This window comes from Oratosquilla oratoria, chromosome 39 (assembly GCF_046742065.1).
Source record: "Oratosquilla oratoria isolate Oo_2021 chromosome 39, ASM4674206v1, whole genome shotgun sequence".
NCBI lineage: Eukaryota > Metazoa > Arthropoda > Malacostraca > Stomatopoda > Squillidae > Oratosquilla > Oratosquilla oratoria.
Window position 1 is genome coordinate 32,816,267 of NC_134815.1, and position 26,473 is coordinate 32,842,739.

Below are 26,473 nucleotides of genomic sequence, written 5' to 3' on the forward strand. Positions count from 1 at the left end.
TTCTTCCCTCCAACCATCATTTCCATACTTGGAGAAAACAATTAACACACTACTCACAGTCGTCACACGATTGGCAGAAAACAACAACTGGAATGACACCATAATCCTTTTAACAGCAGTACGATCTCCATTTCACACACACAAGAAAAAAAGTTACACCTTTTTAGATTTAACACCTTAACGCGGCACAAATCAAATCAAAACTAAGTTGGCGGCCGTCCGATTTAATTTCCGGTACAAAGAAAAGCCCTGTGATTGGCTGAAACCGGTCACGGGGTTCAAAACTATTTGGTCATAGGTTGAAGCGATAATGTTTACATGAAGCTTTAGCAAGATGTCTTGCCTGATCACCCGCGAAGAAGTAGTAATCAAGGGCCAATTATAGTTGAATAACTAAAGTCAATAAGAATTTGACAGAGGATTGGATGTCCTTTGGCTACTTTCTTAACGTATGTCGACGTAAGATGCCCGAGTGCCGACGAAGAAATAGTAAACAACAAACTGTAGGGTCACTTTATTGTGTGTTTACCTAATTGTAGTATACAGGGAAGGAGCAACGATCGTTCGGTCCAGTCTCCTATTCTCTAATTATCTAACATACCTAGACTCAAATTCATATACAGTTCCGACTTAACATATACCCCTGATTTCCAATTATCATATTTAGATTTGAACTCGTATATTGTTTGGGATTGGGCTATATCACTCTCTAAGCCATTCCATCTATCTTTACATCTGTACGGAAATCTCTATTTCTTCACATCGTTTAGGCACGTTATCTTCCTTAAATTACTTCTATGTGTGTGTGTGCGATTCACCATGGTCTTGGATCACGTGTTGAACTCGTTATCTACAGCCATTTCCCTCCCGAATGCGAACTCAGAGCTCATATATGATATGACCGATCTATGGTTAATGCTGTGGCCTTACATGCACACACACACCCCAACTCCCCGCCTATGAGAGTTGGAGTAACGACCTACAGCGCAACGATATTGAAATTATTTCAGTCTGGGCGGGATTCGAACCCAGGACGCTGCCACTGCTTTTAACGCGGTTACCTAGAAAAAGTAATCCTTGAGTTTCGCCTACCTCGAGCACCAAATAACGTGGGGGTCAAAATAGAATAGTCACCCGTAAAAAATACGTTCTCTTTAAAGAACATCAAAAGAAAACTAGCAAATGTCAGAAAAACAGCCTACCTCCTAATGGCAGCATCGTCCAATTTCATTATTGTGTAGATAACAAAGGTAAATGGACTGATGAGAATAAAGTTAAACGGTTGTTACAAAGCATGGAAGGGTGTTTAGCGAAAAACAAAAATAATGTTCACAATTGCCTTCAAAGGCTTCATCAAACTTTTCAATTGATTTTTACTCACGGATCTGTTAGAGATAGATAGATAGACTTTTATTTGGCAATGAATCTATGTACATGAAGTGCAAATAATGACAAGAACACATAGTTCGGAATAATAATTGCAAATTGCCGAGGATAACACAAAAAGCATCTCAGGGTACCACTCTCTAGACCAGTGGTTCTTAACCCCTGGGTCGCCAAGCCATTTTATTGGGTCGCTAAGGGTTTGCAGAAAATAATTATTTTCCCACTACAAATATATTATAATTATATACTGTAATAATTAAAATACATGATGCCTAGTCTTAGGATTCTAAACAGACCATGATTAAATAAGAACTCCAAAGCAGAAAATTTATTTGAAGTGTTTTAAAATTTCAATGTATATCTATGTAGGCTTGGGTCGCGATGCTTGATTTGTGCAAAATTTTGGGTCGCTGCCAAAAAAGGTTAAGAACCACCGCTCTAGACAGTACCAACAAAGAAAAGGCCTGGCAACATTCAAACTGCAACAGATGCAACCACCACATAGACGACACAGAACACCTCATACTACTTTGCCCCATACTAACAATGCCCAAACAACACACCTCTTCTCTAAGTGACTTTGCCCCAACTGGACACTGTTGCCGGTTTCCTGGGAGCCGTGGGTCTTCTGCGAGAGACCACAGACAGCAGATTGTTTGATTGAATATTGTAAACATCAATTAACAAAGTCAATATAATTCAAAGGCAACCTTTATTTAAACAGTCCAACTTTAACATTTTAATTCAGAATTTCATCTATGGTGAGAAGCTCTCAGTTTCAAGATTTCATCAGATAAATTAAAAAATTCTAAAGTATGTCCAAATGAGAGCACTGAAATCAATAACAGATATTCTAAATAAAATCAACCATCCATTTCCAATCCAGTACATCAGAAATTATCTATTGCCAGAAACCTATGACAATGAACACTACCTGTTTAAGAACAACCATTTTCAAGTAAAAACTACCTGCCTACATTTTATGAAATTGAAGTACTACCCAATTAAGCCATAGATGCACAAATATATTTTCTACTTATATCCTTGCAGTGTCCATGCCAAAATATGTAACAGCTGATTATATATTAAATTATAATTCACAAAAATACCTCAGCCTGTGAAAATGTTAGAATATCCAAACTCACTATATAATGAAAAAATCGACATTGATTCACTATGTTGCCACAACTTCAGTTCAATAGGAATTATAAAAAAAAAAACATGAAAATGTGATAGCTCTCCTTTTAATGACAGTTCTACATCCCCTAATATCATATGAGCCAGCCAGTTCTCTAAATCTTCAACTGGGGACATGCCGTACGCTGAAAAAGAAGATTTTTGTTGTTTTACTGAAATGGCAACTTTAAAGCACAAGTTTATCTAAACATCTTACTTGTATTATAAAAGAATTGAAATTCTTAAACAATTAACATACACAACCACTTCTGTAGTGCTATTTTATTTAGATTTTTGTTCTGGTTAACGAAACCAATCACTTGGTCCACAAGTAATAAAAGCCTTAACACTTTCAACCACTCATTGCTGCACTACAATATTCCAATAATTAAAAAAAAAAAAAAAGAAACAAATTCATATCTGGAAAAAAAAGAGCTTAAATAACCAAAACAAGCCACCAGAAAGTCTTGCATCGTACACAAACAAATCACAGTTCTATGCTAGAGCCCTCAACCCTACTCACCTATTTTTTACATCATACAAGCCCAACCAACTAAAAGCAACAAAAAACTACATACATACATACATACATATACCAAGGCTTTTTCCCCCTTCCAAGGGAGGTAGCCAAAAAGGGAAAGGCATAAAAACACTCCCACCCATTTCATCCCTAAATACACTCCACACCCCTCCCACCCTTCCTCTCATCTGAGCACCTCCTGGATGACGGGTCATCCCTGCACCCTGCCCACCGCCCTGGGTCAGAAGCAGTGTCGCAAGACACAGTACATCCACAGCAAGGCCGCTTCATTTAATCGGCGACCCCCCCTCTCCGTCCCCCTTTGCATATAAGGAGAGGACGGGGAGAAATCCCTTCGGGCTGCGTCAAAATTTACTCACACATACTACCCCACCCCCCCCCCCCCCCGCCCATTCCTCCTCATGCAGTCACAACATCATCCATATACAACCATTCTCCACTCACCTCTGTCTTCCGTCCTCTCCCTTCCTTCCTCAACAGACATTCCCCTCTTCCCCAAAGCCCCCTTCACCCCATCCATCCACCTCATCCTAGGACGTCCCCTCATGTTCACTCCCTTCACATCTGCCTTCCACACCTCTTTTACTAGTCTTTCTTCACTCATTCTTTCCATGTGTCCAAACCATCCTAATATTCTTTCATCAACCCTATCTCCCAAATCCTTTTTCACCCCTGTTCTCCTCCTCACCTCCTCATTTCTCACTCTATCTAGCCTAGTAACCCCCACCATACTTCTCAGACACCTCATCTCAAACACATTCAAACTCCTTCTCTCTTCTTCTCTTATGTTCCACGTTTCTGCCCCATACAATGCTGTTGGCACAATCACTCCTTCATACAGTCTCCTCTTCGCATCCATTCCCAAATGTCTATTTCTCATTACACTCTTTAAACCACCAAGGCATTTACTCGCTTCTCTCAATCTACATTCTACCTCCACCTTCACTCCACCTTTTCCTGCAGTATATTACTCAAATATCTACAACAATTTTCCACCAGCCCCACACAAGACATCCAATGACATCGTGTTCAAGAATACGTTTCAGGCAATGAATAGTTTCAATCAATTTCTTCAATCTGTATATGCGTATCAATGTTACTTTTATGTTTACCAAAATGCCAGTTTGTTCTGAATGAAATACATATTTCTTTAATTGCATCCCAAGTGCAAATAATCAGGAACTAAAATGACACTCCTATTTGCAGCACAAGTGGATTAACCAAGCAGGGTAAACAGCATTTATTTCCCAACTAAAAATATAATTTCATAAGTGAACCTCTTCAATATGAGTCAAATTCTCAGGCGCAGCATTGGTTGCCTACTCGCATTATAAAATATAAAGTCACTGCTTTATTACTTGTTCTCTTTCACTCCGAGTAATAATACATACATATACCAAAGCCTTTTTCCCCCCTTATAAGGGAGGTAGCCAAAAAACAAAGGCATAAAAACCACTCCCACCCATTCCATCTCTAATACACTCCACTCCCCTCCACCCTCTTCCCACAGAAAACATTATCAAATCAGTTCACAGAATTCGGAGGTCACTTAGCAGCTGTAAAATAAATATAATCAAGACATTGACACCGGCACCCTCGTATACCCACTCGCACTTACTGATCACACTTCTGGGAGAAGTATAAAAGACCAGACTTATCCATTCACTCAAAACCACATACACGACACTCACATCTTATACATATTGAAATAATAAGAGCAGCAGCATTACAAATGTACATCTGACAAATGAAAAAGTGCACATATGGCATTAATCAATTTCATCAACTTACTTGGTAGACAGATCTCGAGACCTGTATTTCACATTTTGAGCCTTCATCTCCCTAATAACAGCAGGTGTCAGACGGCCAGACACTGAGAATGCATACATTCCACGTACACAGTGCCCTGGAACACATCATATCACATTAAACAATAATTATTACAGACAGTTACACTAAGTAGAAACCTATAATTCTAGTTTTCCTTCTCTCCAGGAAAATACATTGGACTGTTGTTTGTGTTCTATCAAAAGTTGGTTAGTTTCTATATCAACAGCTTGTAGAGGGAAGACAGGTGCAGCAGTTCCCTGTTGTTAGGTCTTTTTTCTTATAGAAAAAGAAGAAATAAGTTAATTTTGAGACTGGTCCAGACACTGGGTGCCTGACCCTTGGAGATACAACTCCAAAAGTAGTTGTTGTTCTTCTTCTTCTTGTAACTATCTGGTTGAGCAGGCCTGCCTTACTGAGAAATGCCACAGCTGCAACAGGGTTTTCCCACAAGTCCCTTCTAGAGTATATATTGTGTTCTTGGTGTGCATGATTGTGTACAATGCAGTCTTCCATAATGTGCTGTATAGTATGAGGTGAAGTGTTGCATCGTGGACAGTTATTTGCAATGCAATCATCCAGCCTCTTCTGGTAGCTTAGAAGGTCTAGATGGTGGCTACACTGCAGTCTCGCTAGGTGAACGCTGTCCTTTCATGGGAGAGAGGATTCAGAGGGATGGATATCAGGGGGTCTGGCATGCAGCAATGTATTATCTTTCAGCTTGGTGATGGTGCAGTAAGCAATATAATCATGAACATGCTTCTAGAGGTTGGTGTCTGGTGGTTGTGGAGAAAGAGAAGAGAATATGTGTGTGTGATAAAGGTACTTAGGTGTTGCTTTGATGTTTCTTGATGTGTGTGGGTGTCCTATGTAGTGTAGTGGAGGCTGTGGGATGTACTTCTGTGCTTCTCATGTCAAGGTCATCCTTGACTTTGTGGACTTTCTTTTCATGGTGTGAATGGTCTGTAAATGTTGTATTTGTACAGCCTGTAATTGTCTTTAGGGCTTTGTTTTGTATGGTATGTAGGGTGTTGTGGTGTGTGTTACTGAGTTTAGGGGCCAATGCAGGACTCACATAATTCATCACTGAGCATATGCACTGTTTATATACTGTAGTAATAGTTTCTTTGTTATATCTAAATGTTGTTCCTGCAGTTAATCAGAGCACATTAAGTCTAAGTGTGCATCTAATCTTTATGTTTGTGACATGTTGTTTGAAAGACATGGATGTATCGTATGTCATATAAAGAATCTTGGATATATGAGTGTGTGGTATGAGTGCTGCTGATATAGGGGCGTGGTATATTTACTTAACTGCAGTATACAGGAAAGGAGCAATACTCACTGGGTGCCATCTCCTATTCTTTAATTTTTTATCATACCTAGCCTTAAACTCAAGTATACATACATACATATACCAAGGCTTTTTCCCCCTTTCAAGGGAGGTAGCCAAAAAGGAAAAGGCATAAAAACACTCCCACCCATTTCATCCCTAAATACACTCCACACCCCTCCCACCCTCCCTCTCATCTGGAAACTATACTTGAGTTTCAGATGAAACTCAAGTATAGTTTCCACTTAATTTATATCCTTGATTTCCAATTATCATTTTCAAATATGAACTCATGTATTGTTTGAGCTAGCTTGGGCTATATCACCTTCTATGCTATTCCACATATTTATGCATCTATATGGAAAACTGTATTCTTCAAATCCTTTAAACAATGTTCCACTGTCCAATTGGTGAGAAGTGTGGCTGTAGATTTGGTTGGGGCTATTTTGAGTCTATTTGTAGTGAACCAGGTGTCAAGTGTGTCCAGGTATGGTTGTAGTATTTTTGCAGCATTGTCTGCATTATGCTGTGTACATGTAACTGTTATGTTGTCTGTGTAAGAAAAGATTTGTATTTCTGAGGTGTCATATGTGGACATATAGTGCATGTATAGATTAAAGTGTGGGCATTGAACTGAGCCCTGTGGTACTCTGTTCTTAAAGTTTTTGGTGTACAATGATTGCCTATTATAAGCCACATAGTCACTTCTACATACCAAATAATTGGCAAGCCATCTTTTGGTATTACTGTGCATGTCTGTGTTGCATGTTTTGTTTGTGAGAGTGCCTTCATGTGGACAATAGATTAAAGGCACAAGAGAGAGAGAGAGCAAGAAATCGAGAGAGAGCATGAGAGATCGGAGAGAGAGATCGGAGAGAGAGATCGGAGAGAGAGAGAGAGATCGGAGAGAGAGAGAGAGAGATCGGAGAGAGAGAGAGAGATCGGAGAGAGAGAGAGAGAGAGAGAGAGAGAGAGAGAGAGAGAGAGAGAGAGAGAGAGAGATCGGAGAGAGGGGAGAAAGAGAGAGGAGAGAGAGATCGGAGAGAGAGATCGGAGAGAGAGATCGGAGAGAGAGATCGGAGAGAGAGATCGGAGAGAGAGATCGGAGAGATTGGAGAGAGAGAGAGAGAGAGAGAGAGAGAGAATATCATCCTCTAGCCCATTATTCCGAACAGCTCAATGACTTCCACCTCCAGCCACTGGTACCTGGGACAATGGACTGATTGACTGAACAATCTGAAACTGATAAGTAACTGAAGAAACATTTTGTCCAAAAATGAAGTTCAAATGACAACAGATAACTAATGTCTTTTATACATAAAACTTACAACTGAAAAAATCCATAACAACATAATTTCCAGTATTTATGAAAAATCAATAGCAATTTCATGCATCACTGAATCCTTCCAATATTGTCACATACTTCCCAAGTATTTTCTTTTTTTATAATGCAACATGATTCTATTCAGATGTGGAGCAGAATAAGTAATGATGAAGTTGAGTCTCCTGTTCCTCCTCTCAACTGAATAAAACTGCTCAATCAAAACTTGGTATGTATATAGATATGTATAGACCTCTGGGTCCTCCCCCCTAAAATGGCCAGCTGAGGGAAACCACACAAAACAACCTATTTAACTACCCCTCGTCTTAAACATTATAACGAAAGCAAAAATACATAACACAAAAAATCATTAAAAGATATATACTACTATCACTCTTCAAAACCCAGTATACAACCATAATAATGAGTAAGGTGCCTAATGGCATATTGCTGTAGCCAAAGCCATCAATGAAAAATAAAGATAATATATTTTGAGCATTGTTCCACTGAAGAATGTATAGCAACTAAAGCCATTATTAGAAATATTCATACTTTGCAACAAAACCACCATTCCTTGGTCAACTTACCAATTCTCTGCCATTTTGCAACCCAACTGTCAAGGGGGCTCATCATGGCAATCATTCTGTACAAAAAATTACATAATTAGAATAAGCAATTATATGTTAAAAATCATTCATATTTCAACAATATAAAATTTACCTTTATACATATGTAAATAGGTCTAAACAGAAATGTAGTAGCACTTTTGTAAATAACACAAGGAACCCACAGTCAGAGAAAATAAACTTTGAATAAAAGAAGATTCTATATTTTGGCTATATTTCATTGAAGCCTGTCCATAGATACTGTCCTTATTTCATTGTGCAAAAATAATCAATATTCAAACCACTACTAGTCCCAAACTATTTGGACTTAAGCTTTTTTTCAACTTTATAACATAAATCCTTCTAGAAATTCCAATATTCAACACATCAGAATGTAGAACAGTATCCGCTCTCAAAAAAAAAACAACATGTAAATAGACCAAAAATTGTCAAAGTAGTAGTACTTTTAATAACATTATTTTAGGAAAAAAAATCAAGAAAATAGGCTGCAAAGTTTACCTTGAGGTTTTTACACACCAGACATAACAGACATAAATGCAATGGGCGTGATTGGTGAAATATGCACAGATTAATTACATGTATTTGATAATTCATTATTCAAGTAAATCAAGGCATTCAAAATGTTTCTATACAGATTGGTAGCCTTTTACCAGTAAAGGTAAATTGACAGAAAGAAATCTTGGTACCAATCCAGGGACTGCATACCAGCCCATCAAGGCTGCACCTTCTGATGAAGGTGAAAGAACTGACAGGTTTTGAAAATGGGTAGTTCTACTGTCCGTCTTGTAGTACCACCACAAGCACTTATCCATCATTAATCCCGTGAAGAGCTAGTTATGCTTTGTCAGCTAGTTATGCCTAAAGCTACTCCACCAAGATGGGCCACACTGCTGTGCAGTGCATATATATTAACATAATAATATCTATAGATAATGAATAAAAAAAATTAAGACTTACCCATCAAAATTTGCTGAAGTACAATCATACACATTATCACGATTGTGCTTCATGTGAAGGAACTTGTCACAGTTTTCACATCCATCCATCTCAAACATTTCAAAGGTCTGCAAGTTACAGAGAAGAGAATTACATAATTACAGGATGATGGAAAATAACTGTTACCTAAGCTTTGTTGACTAAAAACCCACAACCTAACAGTGGCTGGCGCGAGTGTAGCCATGTTATTGTTGAGCAGTGTTACCAACGATTCACAAAATTTCTCACTTTATCCGCTACATTTAGTGAAGCCCACTCCACCCGCACAAGAGTGCTAACCCTAAATTAGGAAATAAATTCATGAAGCTTCGAGAGGACCGAGAGTTGCGATTTTGTGTACAACTAACCTAACCTCAACCTAACCTAACCTCAACTTAACCTAACATAACCAAACCTAACCTCAACCTAACCAAACCTAACCTACCCTAACCAAACCAAACCTAACCTAATCAAACCAAACCAAACCAAACCTAGCTGGGGGCTCTGCCCCCAAACCCCTCCAATCCCCACCAAGGCACTCTTAGTAACGTAACTTGAGCTCTCTTTAAAGTATAACTATTAGTATAAATGTGTGTTTATCTATTATAACTAATAGCTAATAAACTAAATGGTAACCATATTAGCCGTAAATTAAAAACCACAATAATAGCATTAGCATTACCTAATGAGGAAGAGGTTGTGGGTTGTGATGGGCTTCGCTAAATGTAGTGGATAGAGCAAGAAATTTTGCGAATCGTTGGTAACGCTGCTCAACAATAACATGGCTACGCTCACGTCAGCCGCCGTCACTGCCGCCATCAAAGGGGTAATTTCTGTATTTTCATATATTTTTTATGTGTTTTTGTTTATTTTAGACCTATTTTGCAATGCGCATTACCCAATTGGTAAATCTTTAGTTTTGACCATGTGAGGAATATAGCAATAGAAAATTAAATATTAATTTTGTAAATTAAAATGTATCAACGCAATATGCAATTTTGTGTGCGGAAATGAAAAATAAAAATACCTTGCTACAAACTAAATATGCTATTGAACGAAGTTGGTAGCATAAGATCGGGACACCATGTTTGTTATGGTAGATGCCGACATCGAAGAAATGAAAGGATGATAAATTCATCTAAGGTAAACTAACCTAACCTAACCTGTAAATCTTTAGTTTCGACCATGGGAGGAATATAGCAATAGAAAATTAAATATTAATTTGTATACTCCGCAAGCTGAGAGAGTGGTTGAAAAGCCCGCCAATGTCTCTCATGCCAACGACAACAAGGACAAGCTGGATGACATCTAATTTGCAGGTAATGATTTATTAAACACAGGTTAGGTTAAGTTAGGTTGGGTTAGGTTAGGTTAGTTTAGTTCACCTTAGATGAATTTATCATCCTTTCATTTCTTCGGCATCGGCATCTACCATAACAAACATGGCGTACCATTCGTCGTACACAACTTCGTTACTAAAAAAATCTGTTTTAGCACCTTTTTTGTTTTTCATTTCCGCACACAAAATTGCATATTATGTTGATACATTTTAATTTACAAAATTAATATTTAATTTTCTATTGCTATATTCCTCCCACGGTCGAAACTAAAGATTTAACACCCAATTTAATGTTCCCCACCCAAAAATCCCGATTTCCCACAGGTCCCACAAGATTATTGGGGAGATGTAGGCATAAGTTTAAATATTCATTACTTGAAAACTATGCATCTGCGATGGAAATGATGTACACCATCAATCAATACACACCATATAGCCCAGAAACACGTAAGCCACAAAAGAAAATCGTTGGTTGGGTGAAACTACAAATTGTCTTTAATTTTCTATTGCTATATGATGCATCACATAGGTAGGTAGGTCAAACACCACCAGAGGCGCCATCGTCGATGACGAGCACAATAGCGCGTCATTTTATGCGCACGCCATTCAAACGGCCAAATTTATATACCGCGGGAAAGTTAATTAATAAAAATGTTGTGTGAGTGTATTTACTACGATCGTAGTAAATTTCAAACATTCACATCATCAGTTACATGTCGGTCAATAAAAACATAAGATAAACATGGCGGCCTGCATTCAGCAGTAAATCGAAAATTGGCATATGTTTCAACGTAAAAGATGAGCTAACATATTTACGGTTGTGGCAACTGACCATAATAAAGAAAAACTACTAGTATCGCGGATTATTCTAATACCAAAATAAAGGCAGCGTGTTACGGTAGAGCTGAGAAATCGCAGGTATTAATTAGTTTTTTTTTCTATCGGGTCGGATTATCGGATAACAACATCAACATCCATCCCGCCATCTTATCAAACTTCACTCTATTAAGTTTCTTACTATTATATTATTAGCGTAATAGACTTATAGTTGAATTATTTGAACTATTTTCTTTAAAATGTGTGATTTTCATGTAATTTGATCAAAGAGAAGTTACGTTTTTATCCTCCGTAATATTACGGACCACAGCTACGATTCGTCCTGCCCGCTATCTATGATCACTGGTGGTATGGATCAAACTACACTATTAAGTTTGTTACTATTGTGTTATTAGTGTAATAGCTTGCATATAGTTGAATTATTCAAACTATTTTCTTTAAAATGTGTGATTTTCATGTAATTTGAAGGTATTCGTAGCTGTGGTGGGTAATTTTGCAGAGGATAAAAACGTAATTCTATGATCAAGTTACATGGAAATCACACATCTTAAAGAAAATATGTCAAATAATGCAACCATATGCTAAATTTTTATATAAAATTGTGCCTGTCAGCAAAAACCGTCATTGTTTACGTTCGATCGGCGATTCGTCAGACCGCACGTTTCGGCCCGATTTCCGGGGAGAAAATAGGCCCGATTTAATTCCATTCAAAATGCAATATCTCGAGAACAAGGACAGCTAGATGGATAATTCAAATTGCATTATACTCATAGCGACTTTTTGCATCCCATGAGAACTACTTCAGCTCAAATATCATGAATTCCATTTTCATGTTGACCTAGCTAACATAGGTGTGCACTTCTAAAGATTTACCCATAATGATAATTCTGCTTGAACTTTGATAGAGTAAATCTAGGCTTCACAATACAAATATATAAAATTTACAGGAAATTACTATAAATCTAATTTTCTATTCTCTGCATGCATGAAAATTCAACATAAAACCATCTGACAATTACCTTAATTTGGGAGCAAACAAGACATGCTCTGAGATTCCTTAGATCTTTGGGAATGTTCTCCATTCTTGTTCCTTAAACCTTTGAATTATGTTTCTTGGTATTTGGTGTGTTTTTGGTTCAAGGAGAGAGTCCCAGGGCTGAAAAAATAACTAAATTACCCAATGACTGGCTTCCAGGACCTTCTTTTTACCTGCTGCCTCTTAGTCTCAGACTCAGTATGTTTATTTGTTGTTCATCTTAAACTTACCCTCTCGTAGATATAGTACCAACTAGTAAAGTATTATTGTGATCTATTGATTCTTCAGTGACTCATTCTTAATTCAAATTTAATAAATGTATACGTAATTTATTTTTGTACACATTTAGGAACATTAATATAATTTCATATACATTTATGCATGTATTTACCGAGTTGTATCATACGGGGTTGGAACTAGACATCGTGTCCCGTCTCCTTACCTCCACTTATCAAATTTTGCCTTTAATTTGTTTATGATGTTACCCTATATCATAGTTTAATTCTACTTGCTACATAAGTATGCCCAGCTTTTACATAAGTCGACTGTGAGGTACTTTACTCCACCCAGCCTTCCCTCTCATGTATCACATTGATCACATGATACATGATATTCCATACCTATAGACAAACTGATTGTCTCTCAAATTATTCGAGAGATATAATTTTTTCACAATTATTTTACAAACTAATTATTATGCTCATCAATGGTACCGGCCTACATTATAGTGACATATTTTTTCTACATTTGACCTCGTATCTCATTAGCTCTTTTCCATTCATACGGCACTATTCCTTCTTTTAGTAAACATACAGTAAGACTGTGAATCTTGTCTGCCAATTGTCCTCTACATTCTTTAGGTATCCAGTTTTAGGTCTCGTTATGTTCTGAGAAATTTTTAATGTCCAATGATACTAAAATATAAAACATTTCTCTCTATATATATAACTTCTAAACACTATTTCCTGCTCACCTAGCTTTCTTAGGTGACAAGAATAATTACACATGTCATAAAACGTAACGAACTTTTCATTTCAGGGGCAATTTTGTAACCATGCCAATTAAATGCAAAGGGTTGAAGTTATTCAACTCACAACTGTTTGACCCATCGAAACTCAGTTTCAATCCGTGTCTCCAAGAATTGTGTGTAAACAAACTCACGTGCGATAGATCTCCGGTAGAGCTTGTTTTATGAATATACCATGTAAACTGGACAGTTAATGAAAAACTTTATCCAACTTTGCCAGTTCAAATATTATTATAATGGAAGAAAAACAGCAAATTTCCACATATGAAGGATGCAATTTTCTCCGTCAAAGATTGGTGCTTTCATCACTGACTGGACGACCAGTCCGAATCATAAATATACGTGAAAAAGATGTTGATCCCGGTCTGAGAGGTAAGAGCAATACTTTACTTTCGGTAATTTTGTCTGTTAATGACACGGCTGAAGTCTGCTTCCGCACGTTCCAATTGGTCCTACTATCTTCTCTCTCTCATAATCATATATAATATATTCTTTCAGTCATGTAGAGGGAATTTTTATTGTTAATCTAGTTTTCCACGATATTTATATTACAAGGTTCACTTTTATTTCGAAGTCAGTACTAGGTGTAGGACCCGTGTTGAATATAAAATGAAAAATCACTAACAAATGGTGGTAAAATTCCAGAAACACGGATATTTGACACGAAACTTCGGTAGATTTTTAGAAGTACACCCCTACGGCAACACTATATACTTAGTTTACTTAGTAAACTAAGTATATCGCATTTACTTACTTAAGCAATAGAAAATTAATTAGTTTGTAAATTATAATACATTAACGTAAATAAAGTAAGTATACTTGGATTTACTTGGATGTGTCTAGAAGACCTCTTCACAGCCACGGTGATCCGCCACTGTTACCATTCCTGGTGTCCAATTTCTTTAAGGTCACCTGGTCTGGTATGGTGTTTGTCGACCGGCATCCAGCAGTGTAGCCTGGTACAGGTGGTTCGTCTGGTACTGATGACAGGAAATTATGTAGTCCAGCCTTCAGTCTATCCACTGTACAGCTGGTGATATCTCTTATATCTCTCGGGAGGGCATTAAAGATCTTTGAACCCTTGTGGCTCAGGCTATTCATTAGCAGGGCCTTGATCCTTTCCGGAGCTTTGGTCGGTATTGTTTTTCTTGTTATTTTCCTCCCTGTATGTTCAGTGCTATAAGGCTGCAGTGAATGGGGTGCAGGGTTAGGTACCTTTCCTTCAATTATTATCCATACATAGATTGCACGATACCTTTCTCTTCTTCGTTGTTGAGAGTATAGCCCCAACTTTTTGCGGTCTCACTAATTGCCGAACAAACCGAATAGAACCGAGAAAAGCCGAACAAAACAACAAAACCCAAACAAGGACGGGTTTTGCTCAAATGCACACTTCTATATATATATGGTTGCATTATTTGAACTATTTTCTTTAAAATGTGTGATTTCCATGTAATATGATCAAAGAGAACTTACATTCTTATCCTCTGCAATTTTACCGACCCCAGCTACGACTCGTCCAGCCCGCCGTCTATGATCACTGGTGGTATGGATCAAACTACACTCTTTTAAGTTTCTTACTGTTGTGTTATTAGTGTAATAGACTAATTCAACTATATGCAGTCTATTACACTAATAACACAACAGTAAGAAACTTAAAAGAGTAGTTTGATCCATACCACCAGTGATCATAGACGGCGGGCTGGACGAGTCGTAGCTGGGGTCGGTAAAATTGCAGAGGATAAGAACGTAAGTTCTCTCTGATCATATTACATGGAAATCACACATCTTAAACAAAATAGTTCAAATAATGCAACCATACATATATAGAAGTGTGCATTTGAGCAAAACCCGTCCTTGTTTGGGTTTTGTTGTTTTGTTCGGCTTTTCTCGGTTCTATTCGGTTTGTTCGGCAATTAGTGAGACCCACTTTTTGAGACATCCCCAGTAGCTTAACCCGCTAAGACCGACGGCCGAAAATTTAGCAATCTCCCAGTACCGCAATTATCATAAAAAAATCAACTCTTATGAATTACTCTGGAAAAAAATCTGCTGTTAGTAGACATGACAATGCATCATCCTACAAGTTTTTATTGCTCTACTCACCATAGTTGTCTCGGAATAATTACCGAGAGTTGGAGAAGATTGTGGTAGCGGCAACTCTCCGCCTCTCTGGCGGTGGCACGCAGTGCTGGGTGGACACGCTTGGCTTCACAGAATCCCGCTTTGCCCGACCTCGTGCACTAACAACAGGGGTTGTTGATGCCGTTTTTGGCACGTTTATGGTCCATAGTTGTAAATAATAGTTTCGTAAATAAGTAAATACGTAAATACGTAAAAATTCTCGCCGTGACACGATGCGCACGCTTCTCACAAAAGTTTGCGGCACACTGGCTGGCGAGAGCAGTTTACTTCCTGCTAGCCTACAGTACTACCATAGGACTACGTCATGGCCAAATATAGCAGTGCTACCAATTTTAGCGCGGTTTTTATTAGCGCTGAAAGTAGCTGCCCCATTTAAGGCCTGTCGGACGTTTGCGATGCAGCCCTATTTAAGGCCTGTCGGTCTTAGCGGGTTAATTCCCTCATTCCTCTGATTTGCCTGGTGTAAGAGCATTGGACAGCCTCTAATTGCTGAATTTCCCCTCTTTTGTGAGGGGACCACAGCTGGCTACTGTAGTCTAAGAGTGGCTGAATCATGGTGTTCCTAAGGATCAACATTATTTTGGGTTCTCTGGTATAAGGTTCTGAGTACCCAGCCTGCCATCCCTCTCTCTCTTCTCACAGTTTCGGCTATGTGGTGGTGAAGATTTACTTGGTGGAAATTAATAACAAAAAAGTTGCTAAAACTGATTTATTAACGAACAAAGTCTCGACGGTTGAATGATACAACATGTTTGTTTTGATAGATGCCGAGGTCGAAGAAATCAAAGGATAAATTTGTCTATTCTAACCTAACCTACATAACCTATATTTAGTAATTCAGTACCTCAAATTCTAAAGATCATCTGGGTTGTCATCATCATCACGGATGCTGATGGCCTGACTATTATTGTACCTCAGATTATTAACAGACGATGGCAGAATCCCGTGTTCTCTCAAAAAGTCCAAGGAAACCCTATTATCTTTGTAACAGCAGTTATTAACATCACCTGGAGTTGTAGAACACCCAGTACACAACGTGAAAGCCATTGTCTAACTGACAGTGACTGGACTGGACAGATGACAACATGGTGTTTGGACTGTATCCTAGCGGCTTTGTTCTTTAGTAGATTCGCTTGTAGCAAGGTTTTTTGTTATGTCCGCCAAGAAAATTGCATATTACATTCATGTATTAAAATTTATAAAATTAATATTTAATTTTCTAATGCTATATCTTGTAGATGTGCACAACTAAGATAATACCAATAACCTGATATATAAATTGCTTGATACTCAGTCACACTTTATCTGTTATACCATGTTTGTATTAATGAATGCTTACTCATCCATGTTTATATATTTTGCAGAGCATGAAGCTAGTTTTATTCGACTACTGGATCAGATCAGCAATGGAAGCAGGATAGAGATCAATGATACTGGCACTGTACTCATGTACAGGCCAGGTGTTTTGATGGGTGGAAGGGTGGAACACTCATGTCCAGCGCAGAGGGGTATTGGGTGAGTATCCATGGCTTCTGTATGTATTTACCTAATTGTAGCATACAGGGGAGGAGCAATGCTTGTTGGGTCTCATCTCCGATTCTTTTAATTTTCCAACATACATAGACTCAAATTCATGTACAGTTCCGACTTGATATATTTCTTTGATTTCCAGTTATCATATTTAGATTTGAAATTTATTGATTAAGCTTAGGCTATATCACCTAAGTCATAGAGCTTGTGAAATAGATTAATTATTTTGTTTATTCATTTATTTATTTATTATTGTTTTAGGGTGTATATGTTTGTTAAGATAGGTTTTTATTCAAACCTGACTTATACCGGTACCCCATCATTGCAGTGACCTATTTTGTGTGTATTTCGTCTATTGTACACTAGAAAAATATCAAAGGGTCTAATTTCCTTGTCTATTAAACTTGTCTTTGATTCAATGTATTCAATAAGACAATTTCTTCAAATTAAACCTCCATAAGGTAATGCATCCATATAGAAAGCAGTTTCTTGATATCCTTCAGATGCCTCTTTCTTCTTTTTTCCTCCAGACTTCATGTTGTTCTCTGTTCTCTGATGTCAGATTACAGATGCTCTATCTGTTCAGAATTCCCAAAATTGAGAAATCTCCATTATTTTGAATAAAAGACCTGAAATTAGAAAAATCCAGGTACCAAAAGCTCCCATAGATATTCTGATAAATTTCCAAAAGGTCTTTTCATTATTTTTTTTATTTCAGAGCTTTAGAGATTCCTAATAGGGAGAGCTGTGTATTTAATGTATTTGAAATCCTGACTCATTATGGAAGGGGACCAGCCTTCAGCTCTGTTTTCTTTTATTGAATGAAATTGCAAGATATCAAGAAAAAAAAATAATAATGTATGCTACTGTGTTGAAGGGGTGAACTGAATTATATAAGGAGTCCACCTGATAATTTACTAGAGAGCAGAATAATGTTTTTTGTAGGAAATTTTTGTCTACAAATGAAAGATTTTGAATGGCTTGTGGTGAAATTACTTATTCATGAATATGTTATCTTGAAATGGGGTAAGAGAAACCCCAATTGAAGGTTAAGACCCATTTTGAATACATTTTTTTTTTTTATTGTGATTGCAATTTGTATGTTTTGATTGTTAACACGGTGATTAAATTCTACCTGAGGGAACTTTTATGATTTTTGTCTTGTTTCAGGTACTTTCTAGAACCACTGTTCATGTTGGCACCATTTTGTAAAAAATCCTTGGACATTACATTGAAAGGAGTGACAAATAATAAAGTAAGTGCTTTTCACATCTATATGTTCAAGGCTCAAGATTTCTTTCATACATATACATACATATACCAAAGGCTTTTCACCCCTTACAAGGGAGGTAGCCCAAAAAAACAAAGGTATAAAAACCATTCCCACCCATTCCATACCTAATACACTCCACTCCCCTCCACCCTCTACCCTCCCTCTTATCTTGGCACCTCCAACTTTCAATTATTTCCTCCTCTTGTTCACAGAGGAGTTGACAACCAGTGACTGCCTCTCTTTCTCCACTTCTGGAAGCCTGTGACATAAATTGCTCCACACTAATATACCTTAAACAATAGTCCAAAGTTTTCCCCTGAAACATCTCTTGCAGGACTTAAGGATTGTTGCCAGCTACTGCAAGTGAAACTTGTTGTAACATTTGTTTTGGGTTACCAAATGTCATCATGTTTATTTATGGTTTAACATCACAAAAAAGTGTGGAAGGCAGATGTGCATAGCGTGAATTTAAGGGGAAGACTGAGAATGGAATGAAATGAGGGCTTTGTTTACAAGGGGAATGTTGAGCAAAGTAGGGAGAGGCCAAGAATTAGGTGCAAGTGGGAAGTGGTTGTGAATAAATGATAAATTGATAAAGACTAAAGGGATTTCTTCTTGTCCGCTCTGTATTTTGCTGAATGGACAAAATGGGGAGGGTCACCATGTAATGAAAGGGAAAGTATATTTGGGCATCAGGCTCTGCTGTGAAGGTGTTGTGTCTTGTTGCATTGCTTCTGACCCAGGCAGTTGGCAGGGAATAGGAATGACCCTTCCTTCACAAGGAGCTAAGATAAAAAGGTAAACAAATGGGTAAAGGGTTGATGTATGCCATGGATGGCCACCTCCCTTATGAGGGGGAAAAGGACATTGTGATGTATGCATGTATCTATAATTAATGGATTATTTTCAGGTAGACCCAACTTTCGATATGATCAAATACTCTCTGTTGCCAGTCCTTAAGAAGTTCCTTGTGGTGGATGAAGGCCTGAGTCTGACTATGGTGAAAAGGGGATTACCACCTAATGGAGGTGGGATAATCAAGTTTTCATGTCCAGTGAGGAGATCTCTTAAAGCATTCCAGGTGAGTGATTAATGGTTTGAAAATAAGTGTTTAAAGGAAGATGGTGGGGTTACAAAAATTGGTAATTGGTCTGGATAGGAATTACTATATCCAATCCAGTGTTTCTCAAATATCCTGAGGTCCCACTGACAGAACCCATAGATACCACAAGGTTATCATGAACTTTGTCTCGGATAGATCAACTCCACATACATTTATAAAATGCCATATGCAGAAGTTTGCCTATATGTAACTATTGTAAGAAAGCACATGCCTGATATTTTTCATAAATGGTTTTATATAGGTTTTTTAGATATGTATTTGTGGAAGAGAAAGACACGGGTCTAGGGCCGAGTTTATTCCCGACCGGTTTCACTTACAGCTTCTTCAGAGGAATGATGCTCCTGGATAACGCTGATGGTATACATAGTAGCCCTACACAACAACCCCACCAACTGGGCAAGAGACGTGGGTGGGTGGGCAGAGATGCGTCCCTTGCCTGGTTGGTAGGATTGTGGTGTAGGGCTACTATGTATACCATCAGCGTTATCCAGGAGCATCATTCCTCTGAAGAAGCAACAAGCGAAACCGGTCAGGAATAAACTCAGCCCTAGACCCATGTCTTTCTCTTCCACCTTCCTCAAACCTGTCACAATGTCTCAACAACAGGAGATATGTATATTTAATGTTTTCCCACTTTAGTCTATAAAACCTGTAAAAATCTCGATCCTGTTCGGGGATTGTGAAAAGAGGCAGGGGTCCACTGCTTTAAAATTTCAGCAGTCTTGGTCTGTGTCATGGATATTTCACAATTCGTTATTATGGATTGTTACAATTTATATTTTTGGCAGATTATTTCTTAGACATTTGTTAAGGATGGTTGTACTTGTGATTAAGTGTTTGTGCTTATTACTAATAATGAATGAATATATGAAAAAAATATTTTATTTGTTCCATTAATGCATATTTTGAGGTGTTGACTTGAATTGAGACATTAATGGGCATTTGTAAAAGATTTTGTGTTCCCCAGTGACCCAGCTGGTTTACAAGAACTTTTGATTCTGAGTATGATATTGTCAGGTTTTTATATCCATTGAATGGTTCACCCTTCTGTTGGCAGTGGTTAGAGTGTGGCAAAATAAAGAGAATTCGTGGAACAGCATTTACAAGTCGGATAGCGCCTACGGTGGCAAATCGCATGTTAGATGCCGCTAAAGGAGAATTTTTGAAATTCCTCACAGATGTGTACATTACTTGTGACAATGGCAAAGGATCATCACCAGGTAAGCAACTAATAATATAAATGTTTGTATACACTTATGACCATTTCTTCCTTGTATGGTGGGGCTGGGTGGAAGGGGGTAAACCAGATCATGCTTTGACTACTTGCAGGAGAAGAATATAGAAATTGGGGTCTTCGTTCCCCTAGCTCCTCTCCATTTGGTCATTTTACATGTGCAAGAAAATACATACATACATATACCAAAGGCTCTTTCCCCCTTACAAGGGAGGTAGCCAAAAAGAAAAAGGCATAAAAACCATTCCCACCCATTCCATCCCTAATACACTCCACTCCCCTCCACCCTCCCTCTTATCTTGGCATCTCCTGGATGACAGGACATCCCTGCATCTTCTCCACTGCTCTGGGTCAGAGGCAGTGTCGCAAGAAACAGCACACCCATAGAAAGACCGCTTCATTAAATCAGCGACCCCCCCCCCCTCTCCATCCCCTCATGCAGAAAAGGAGCCCCTTTCACCCCATCCATCCATTTCATCCTAGGTCACCCCCTCATGTTCACCTTCTCCACATCTGTCTTCCATGCCTCTTTTACTAGTCTTTCTTCACTCATTCTATCCATGTGTCCAAACCATCCCAATACTCTTTTATCCACCCTATCTCCCAATACTCTTTCATCCACCCTATCTCCCAACTCCCTTACCACCCCTGTTCTCCTCCTCACCTCCTCATTTCTCACTCTATCTAGCCTAGTAACCCCCATCATGCTTCTCAGACACCTCATCTCAAACACATTCAAACTCCTTCTCTCTTCTTCTCTTATATTCCATGTTTTTGCCCCATACAGTGCTGTTGGCATAATCACTCCTTCATACAATCTCCTCTTAGTATCCATTCCCAAATGTCTATTCCTCGTTACACTTTTTTATCCACCAAGGCATTTACTCGCTTCTCTCAATTTACATTCTACCTCCACCTCCACTCCACTCTTTCCTGCCCCATTTGCACCCAAGTATCTAAAACTATCCACTTCCTCCAGTCGCTCTCACTTAATACTCACTTCCAGTCTGCTGCCACTTTCATCCCTTGTACATCTCATCACCTTACTTTTGCCCACATTTATCTTCAACTTTCTTCTTTCACACACTCTCCCAAACTCTGTCACCAACTTCCTCAATCCCTCCTCTGATCCTGCTACAAGCACAGTGTCGTCCGCAAACAACAGCTGGTTCACCTCCCACTTTTCTCCATTTTTTTTAAACGTCTCCAATCCCTGACCCACCACCCTTGCATTTACCTCTCACACCATCCCATTCATGTATAAGTTGAACAGCCAGGGTGACATAACACATCCCTGACAAAGTCCCACCTTTACCTCAAACCACTCACTCTCTCCATTTCTAATCCTGACACATGCTCCACTACTCTCATAAAACTCTTGAAAGCTCCTAGTAGCTAGTGACAGAATACTTATACCCACTACTGGAGTATGAAAAAAATGGAGCCCTAGGCATAGTAAATAAGAGATTTAAGGACAGGAGAAATGAGGAAAATTGAAAATTAAGGAGTGGCTTAGTATTTCTCTAAAAGTGAAGATTTGTTGCTGAACATGAAAATGCTGTGTAACTGATCTGTAGGATTTGCCATCAAAGTCGTATTGACTGCATTTAACTATGCAATCAGTCCCCCAGAGCAAGTATCTGTTCATTAATATGTAAACTGTGTTCAGTGAGGATGAATATTATTCAGGTGTGTCATACGTATCATAGGTATTAATCACCCTTATGAATAAGGAGGGAGTGACTAAAGTAAATTGTAGTTTCTGCCCAGGCTCTGTGAAGGAGAGAAATGTAAAAAGAGGGGATCCCAATTCCTCATGTTCCATCCATTTTATTTATTTATTTATATATATATATATACAGTATATATATATATATATTTTTTTTTTTTTTTTTTTTTTTTTTTTTAATACAATGAAGCCAGAAGGGATTTCTCCCCATCTTCTCTATTTTCCATATGAGGAGATGAGGAGTAGGGGTCACTGTGTAAGTGAAAAGGCCTTGCTATGGATGTAGTGTCTTGCAGTATTGCTTCTGACATGAAAAACATAGTACACAGTTATATACAAAAATCCTCACATTTAAATCACCAATCCCATTACATTATACAAGTGCAACCAACTGAATGCAATAAAAACATACCAGCAACATGCACTCAAACATCTACAACAACCTACCATTTGTATCATACAAAATATCTCTACAAATGCACATTCACACACTCATCACTAAACAAACACCTGAAGATAGACCACCAAATTCCCTAGTCAATTAAACTTCTTCAGATATTAGCCTCACAGAAAAAAAAAAAATCCCAAAAGAACCAGGAACCATACTTGTTTGACTACAGGTCACCATCTAATAGTAAAGTATTACCAACACATTCAGGCCTGGCCACAGAAATAAATTGCACCAGATGCAACTTTCACACAGAAGACTTGGAATGCCTACCTTATCTTGAGGGGACAGAGAGGGGGGTCGCCGAATTAATGAAGCAGCCTTGCTGTGGATGTGGTGTGTCATGCAACACTGCTTCTGACCCAGAACAGTGGACAAGATGACCCATCATCCAGGAGGTGCTAAGATAAGAGGGAGGGTAGAGGGAATGGAATGGATGGGAATGGTTTCTATGTCTTTGTCTTTTGGCTACTTCCCTTTTAACCCCTTCGATACAATGACGCCTACGTAGGCGTCATGAGGAGCAAGGGGTATGCGAGGATGCCAGTGTCGGCGTCTTGATTATATATATATTGTAGTTGTACCTGCGTGACCCCCATACTCTTTAAACTGGCTTCATCATATTTTCTATGGTTATCAAAATTCACGGGTGAAAGAGAACGAGCAATACAGCGGTAACTTTATTTTTTATATTTCGAGTATTATGATGCAACATCGCACATCTGGCAGCTCATGCTGCCCGCGAGATTTTGGCCCGTATTGAAGGGGTTAAGGGGGAAGAAAGCCTTTGGTATATCTAGGTATGTATCTTACCCTGCCCCATCCTATCCATATCCAGACATCATATTTCTTCCTTAAGTGACCCATGGACTAATCTGGTAGCTATTACCATTTACCTAGGGGTTGTGGGTCCTCTGCAAGAGGGGGCCAGGGTAGTAGATTAATTGTTGAGTAAGAAAAAGTTCATGCAAAAGATACGAGTGAATGGAAAGAATGTGGATGGATTAAGGAATGAATCAACTCAAAGGAATATTTTTGTCTGTTCTGTGAAAATTCTGTAGTGGATGAGATGGGGAGGGGGTGTCAGTAATTATAATATTTAAGTGATGGAAGTAAACCAGCTTTGGCTGTCGGGCCCTGCTGTGGAGGCATTGTATCTTGCAATTTGCATTTGATCTAAGCAATGTGGCAGGGGAATGGGTGTTATGAAAGGGGCAATGAATGGGTGTGGGATCTGTGTATGCTTTGACAAGGCAACCCTCCTGTAAAGGGGAAATACCCTTTGTATATATGTGTGTACATTGTATATATAGTATAGTTGTGCATTTTTATTTTGGCTACGCCCTGTGTAAGGGGGAAAAAGCCTTTGGTATATGTATGTATGTATAGGTTTAGGGCTGCACAATTTACTGATGTAGATTATCTTTATTTCCCAGGTTTCGGTATTTGTATGACAGCTGAAACCAATAAAGGCAGTCATTATACTGGAGAGAGTCTCGAGTGTAAGGAAGAAGAGGAGAAGACCCCAAAACTTCCTGAAGATGTTGGTCGTGAAGCAGCTTGGCACCTGCTAGAAGAGATTTATCGAGGAGGATGTGTTGATGCTCTTTCACAGTGCCTGGTTCTTCTCTTCATGGTCTTAGCCCCCAAAGATGTTTCCAAAGTTGTCTTTGGCCCGCTAACTCCATACACGTATGTGATACAGTTAACACTACTAAAGTATACATAGCTGTAACAGTTGACTCAATCATAAGGTACACATCAAGTGACTGTTACATATATACATACATACATACACCAAGGCTTTTTCTGCCTTACAAGGGAGGTAGCCAAAAAGAGAAAGGCATAAAATCATTCCCACCCATTCCATCCCTAAATACACTCCACTCCCCTCCACCCTCCCTCTTAATGAAGCGGCCTTGCTGTGGATGTGCTGTGCCTTGCGACACTGCCTCAGACCCAGGGCAGTGGATATGGTGCAGGGATGACCCGTCATCCAGGAGTGACTGTTATAGGTAGCTTAAACCTCTTCAATACAAGTCAAGTTCTCTCAGGCTGCATCAGCTGCCTGATTTACAATGATGCATCACAATACTCACATTACTGAATATAAAGTTACAGCTGTATTACTTGTTCTCTTTCACTCTGAATATTGATAACCACAGGAAATATGATCAGGCCAGTTCACAGAATATGGGGGTCACTCAGCTACATAAATACATACATATACCAAAGGCTGTTTCACCCATACACGGGAGGTAGCCAAAAAATAAAGGCATAGAAACCAGTCCTACCCATTCCATCCTCTACATACCCCCCCCCCCTCTTATCTTGGCACCTCCTGGATGATGGGTCATCCCTGCATCTTGTCCACTGCCCTGGTTCAGAATCAGTGTCGTAAGACACAGCAAGTCTGTTTCATTAAATCGGCGACCACCCACCCACTCCATCCCCTCATGCAGAAAAGGAGAAGACGGGAAGAAATCCCTTCGCGCTGTGTCAATTTATTTCTCATATTTCCTCACCCCCCATCCCCCACCCACTCCCCCTCATGCATCACAGCATCATCCATATACAACCATTCTCCATTCACCCCTCCATACACAACCATTCTCCATTCACCCCTATCTTCTGCAAGAGAGAATTGGGACAACCGATTGAATGATTGGTTTCTGTTCCTTTCCAAAATGTATACATGATTTTAGAATAACAATTTAAAGTTAAAGTCTGTTCTAATACAAAGCCAATATTCTATCTCTTTTGCAGAATGCATTTCTTGCAACATATTCGCGATTTCTTCAATGTTACCTTCAAGATTGATGAGTATGTGGAGAAAGGAGTTTTAGATGAGGAAGAACAATCCAGAACCGGAGCAGGCAAATTGCTTCTAACTTGTGTAGGTGTTGGTTATACTAATATTGGTAAAGGGCAAACTTAATGTGACTATTTTGTATTGTAAATTTTAAATTAAACTCCGTTTTTTTGCCTTTGTTTTTTATTATCCATGCTTTTTCTTTAGGAAATTCCCTTTAGCAGAGTAAGGTTACTAGCTTCATGCTCTTTGTCCTTTTAAGTTGCCTTTTGTGACATGGGGATTACATGTGTGGTATTCTAGTGGCCTTAACTCCAGCCCATGTGTAGCTACAAAATGCAAGAGGATGGAATGATAAAAAGGGTAGGTTATATTTGGAATAAAGAGAAAGTAGGAACAAGTAAGCTTTAGATGTCATAATCATGTTACACAGACATGTCTGTTGTTATTCACTGTTTTGTACTCCTTGGATTTTCCTTGCAGTCCAGGGCTTTTGTTTAGATGTTATAATACTTGTGGATTCACAGTTTTCTGGTTAGTGTCATTAAGAGTTTTTAATAAAGATACAGAGATACTGTGTCTATTGTGTAATCAGTGAATGAGGGTAATGTTATTTGTGGTGTCATTTTGTTTCTTGTATAAGTGCTATATGTATGTTGTGTTTGTGTAAGATGTGTAGCAGCTCTGAATGTTTGTTAGTGAGTCAGTTTATGTCTAGTATGTTTAGGATGTGTTTATGTGATGATGTGTTTGCG

The 26,473-nt window shown here is 38.6% G+C and overlaps 2 protein-coding genes across 3 annotated transcripts; one reads left to right on the forward strand and one right to left on the reverse strand.

The window, feature by feature from the left end:
- Window positions 1–2,616: 2,616 nt before the first annotated feature.
- On the reverse strand, window positions 2,617–12,631 carry spt4 (Transcription elongation factor subunit spt4). Of its 2 annotated transcripts, XM_076176675.1 has the most exons (6): window positions 12,381–12,631; window positions 9,868–9,994; window positions 9,168–9,274; window positions 8,172–8,227; window positions 4,895–5,009; window positions 2,617–2,708 (listed from the first exon to the last, which is right to left on the reverse strand). In XM_076176675.1, exons 3-6 carry the CDS (start codon window positions 9,263–9,265, stop codon window positions 2,687–2,689), a joined length of 291 nt encoding a protein of 96 aa, XP_076032790.1. In that variant the 5' UTR covers window positions 9,266–9,274; window positions 9,868–9,994; window positions 12,381–12,631; the 3' UTR covers window positions 2,617–2,686. The 2 variants fall into 2 exon arrangements, with proteins under 2 accessions (XP_076032790.1, XP_076032789.1); XM_076176674.1 differs by lacking the exon at window positions 9,868–9,994 and having other exon boundaries at window positions 12,381–12,623.
- A 556-nt stretch (window positions 12,632–13,187) lies between these two features.
- Window positions 13,188–25,889, forward strand: Rtc1 (RNA terminal phosphate cyclase 1). Its single transcript, XM_076176673.1, has 8 exons — window positions 13,188–13,257; window positions 13,436–13,796; window positions 16,934–17,084; window positions 18,270–18,354; window positions 19,283–19,453; window positions 20,553–20,715; window positions 24,343–24,598; window positions 25,673–25,889. The coding sequence occupies exons 2-8, from the start codon at window positions 13,661–13,663 to the stop codon at window positions 25,842–25,844; spliced, it is 1,134 nt and encodes a 377-aa protein (XP_076032788.1). The 5' UTR covers window positions 13,188–13,257; window positions 13,436–13,660; the 3' UTR covers window positions 25,845–25,889.
- Window positions 25,890–26,473: the final 584 nt, after the last annotated feature.

Bases quoted from the DNA above. Each gene is read 5' to 3' on its own strand.
- spt4 (XM_076176674.1), bottom strand. From the start codon at position 12,443: ATGGAGAACATTCCCAAAGATCTAAGGAATCTCAGAGCATGTCTTGTT. The intron at 9,275-12,380 runs GTAATTGTCAGA...TGTAACTTGCAG, and splicing joins TTGTTTGCTCCCAAATTAAG to ACCTTTGAAATGTTTGAGAT. The intron at 2,709-4,894 runs GTAAGTTGATGA...CTTCTTTTTCAG, and splicing joins TCTCGAGATCTGTCTACCAA to CGTACGGCATGTCCCCAGTT.
- Rtc1 (XM_076176673.1), top strand. From the start codon at position 13,661: ATGGAAGAAAAACAGCAAATTTCCACATATGAAGGATGCAATTTTCTC. The intron at 17,085-18,269 runs GTGAGTATCCAT...GTCTTGTTTCAG, and splicing joins CCAGCGCAGAGGGGTATTGG to GTACTTTCTAGAACCACTGT. The intron at 18,355-19,282 runs GTAAGTGCTTTT...GATTATTTTCAG, and splicing joins AAGGAGTGACAAATAATAAA to GTAGACCCAACTTTCGATAT.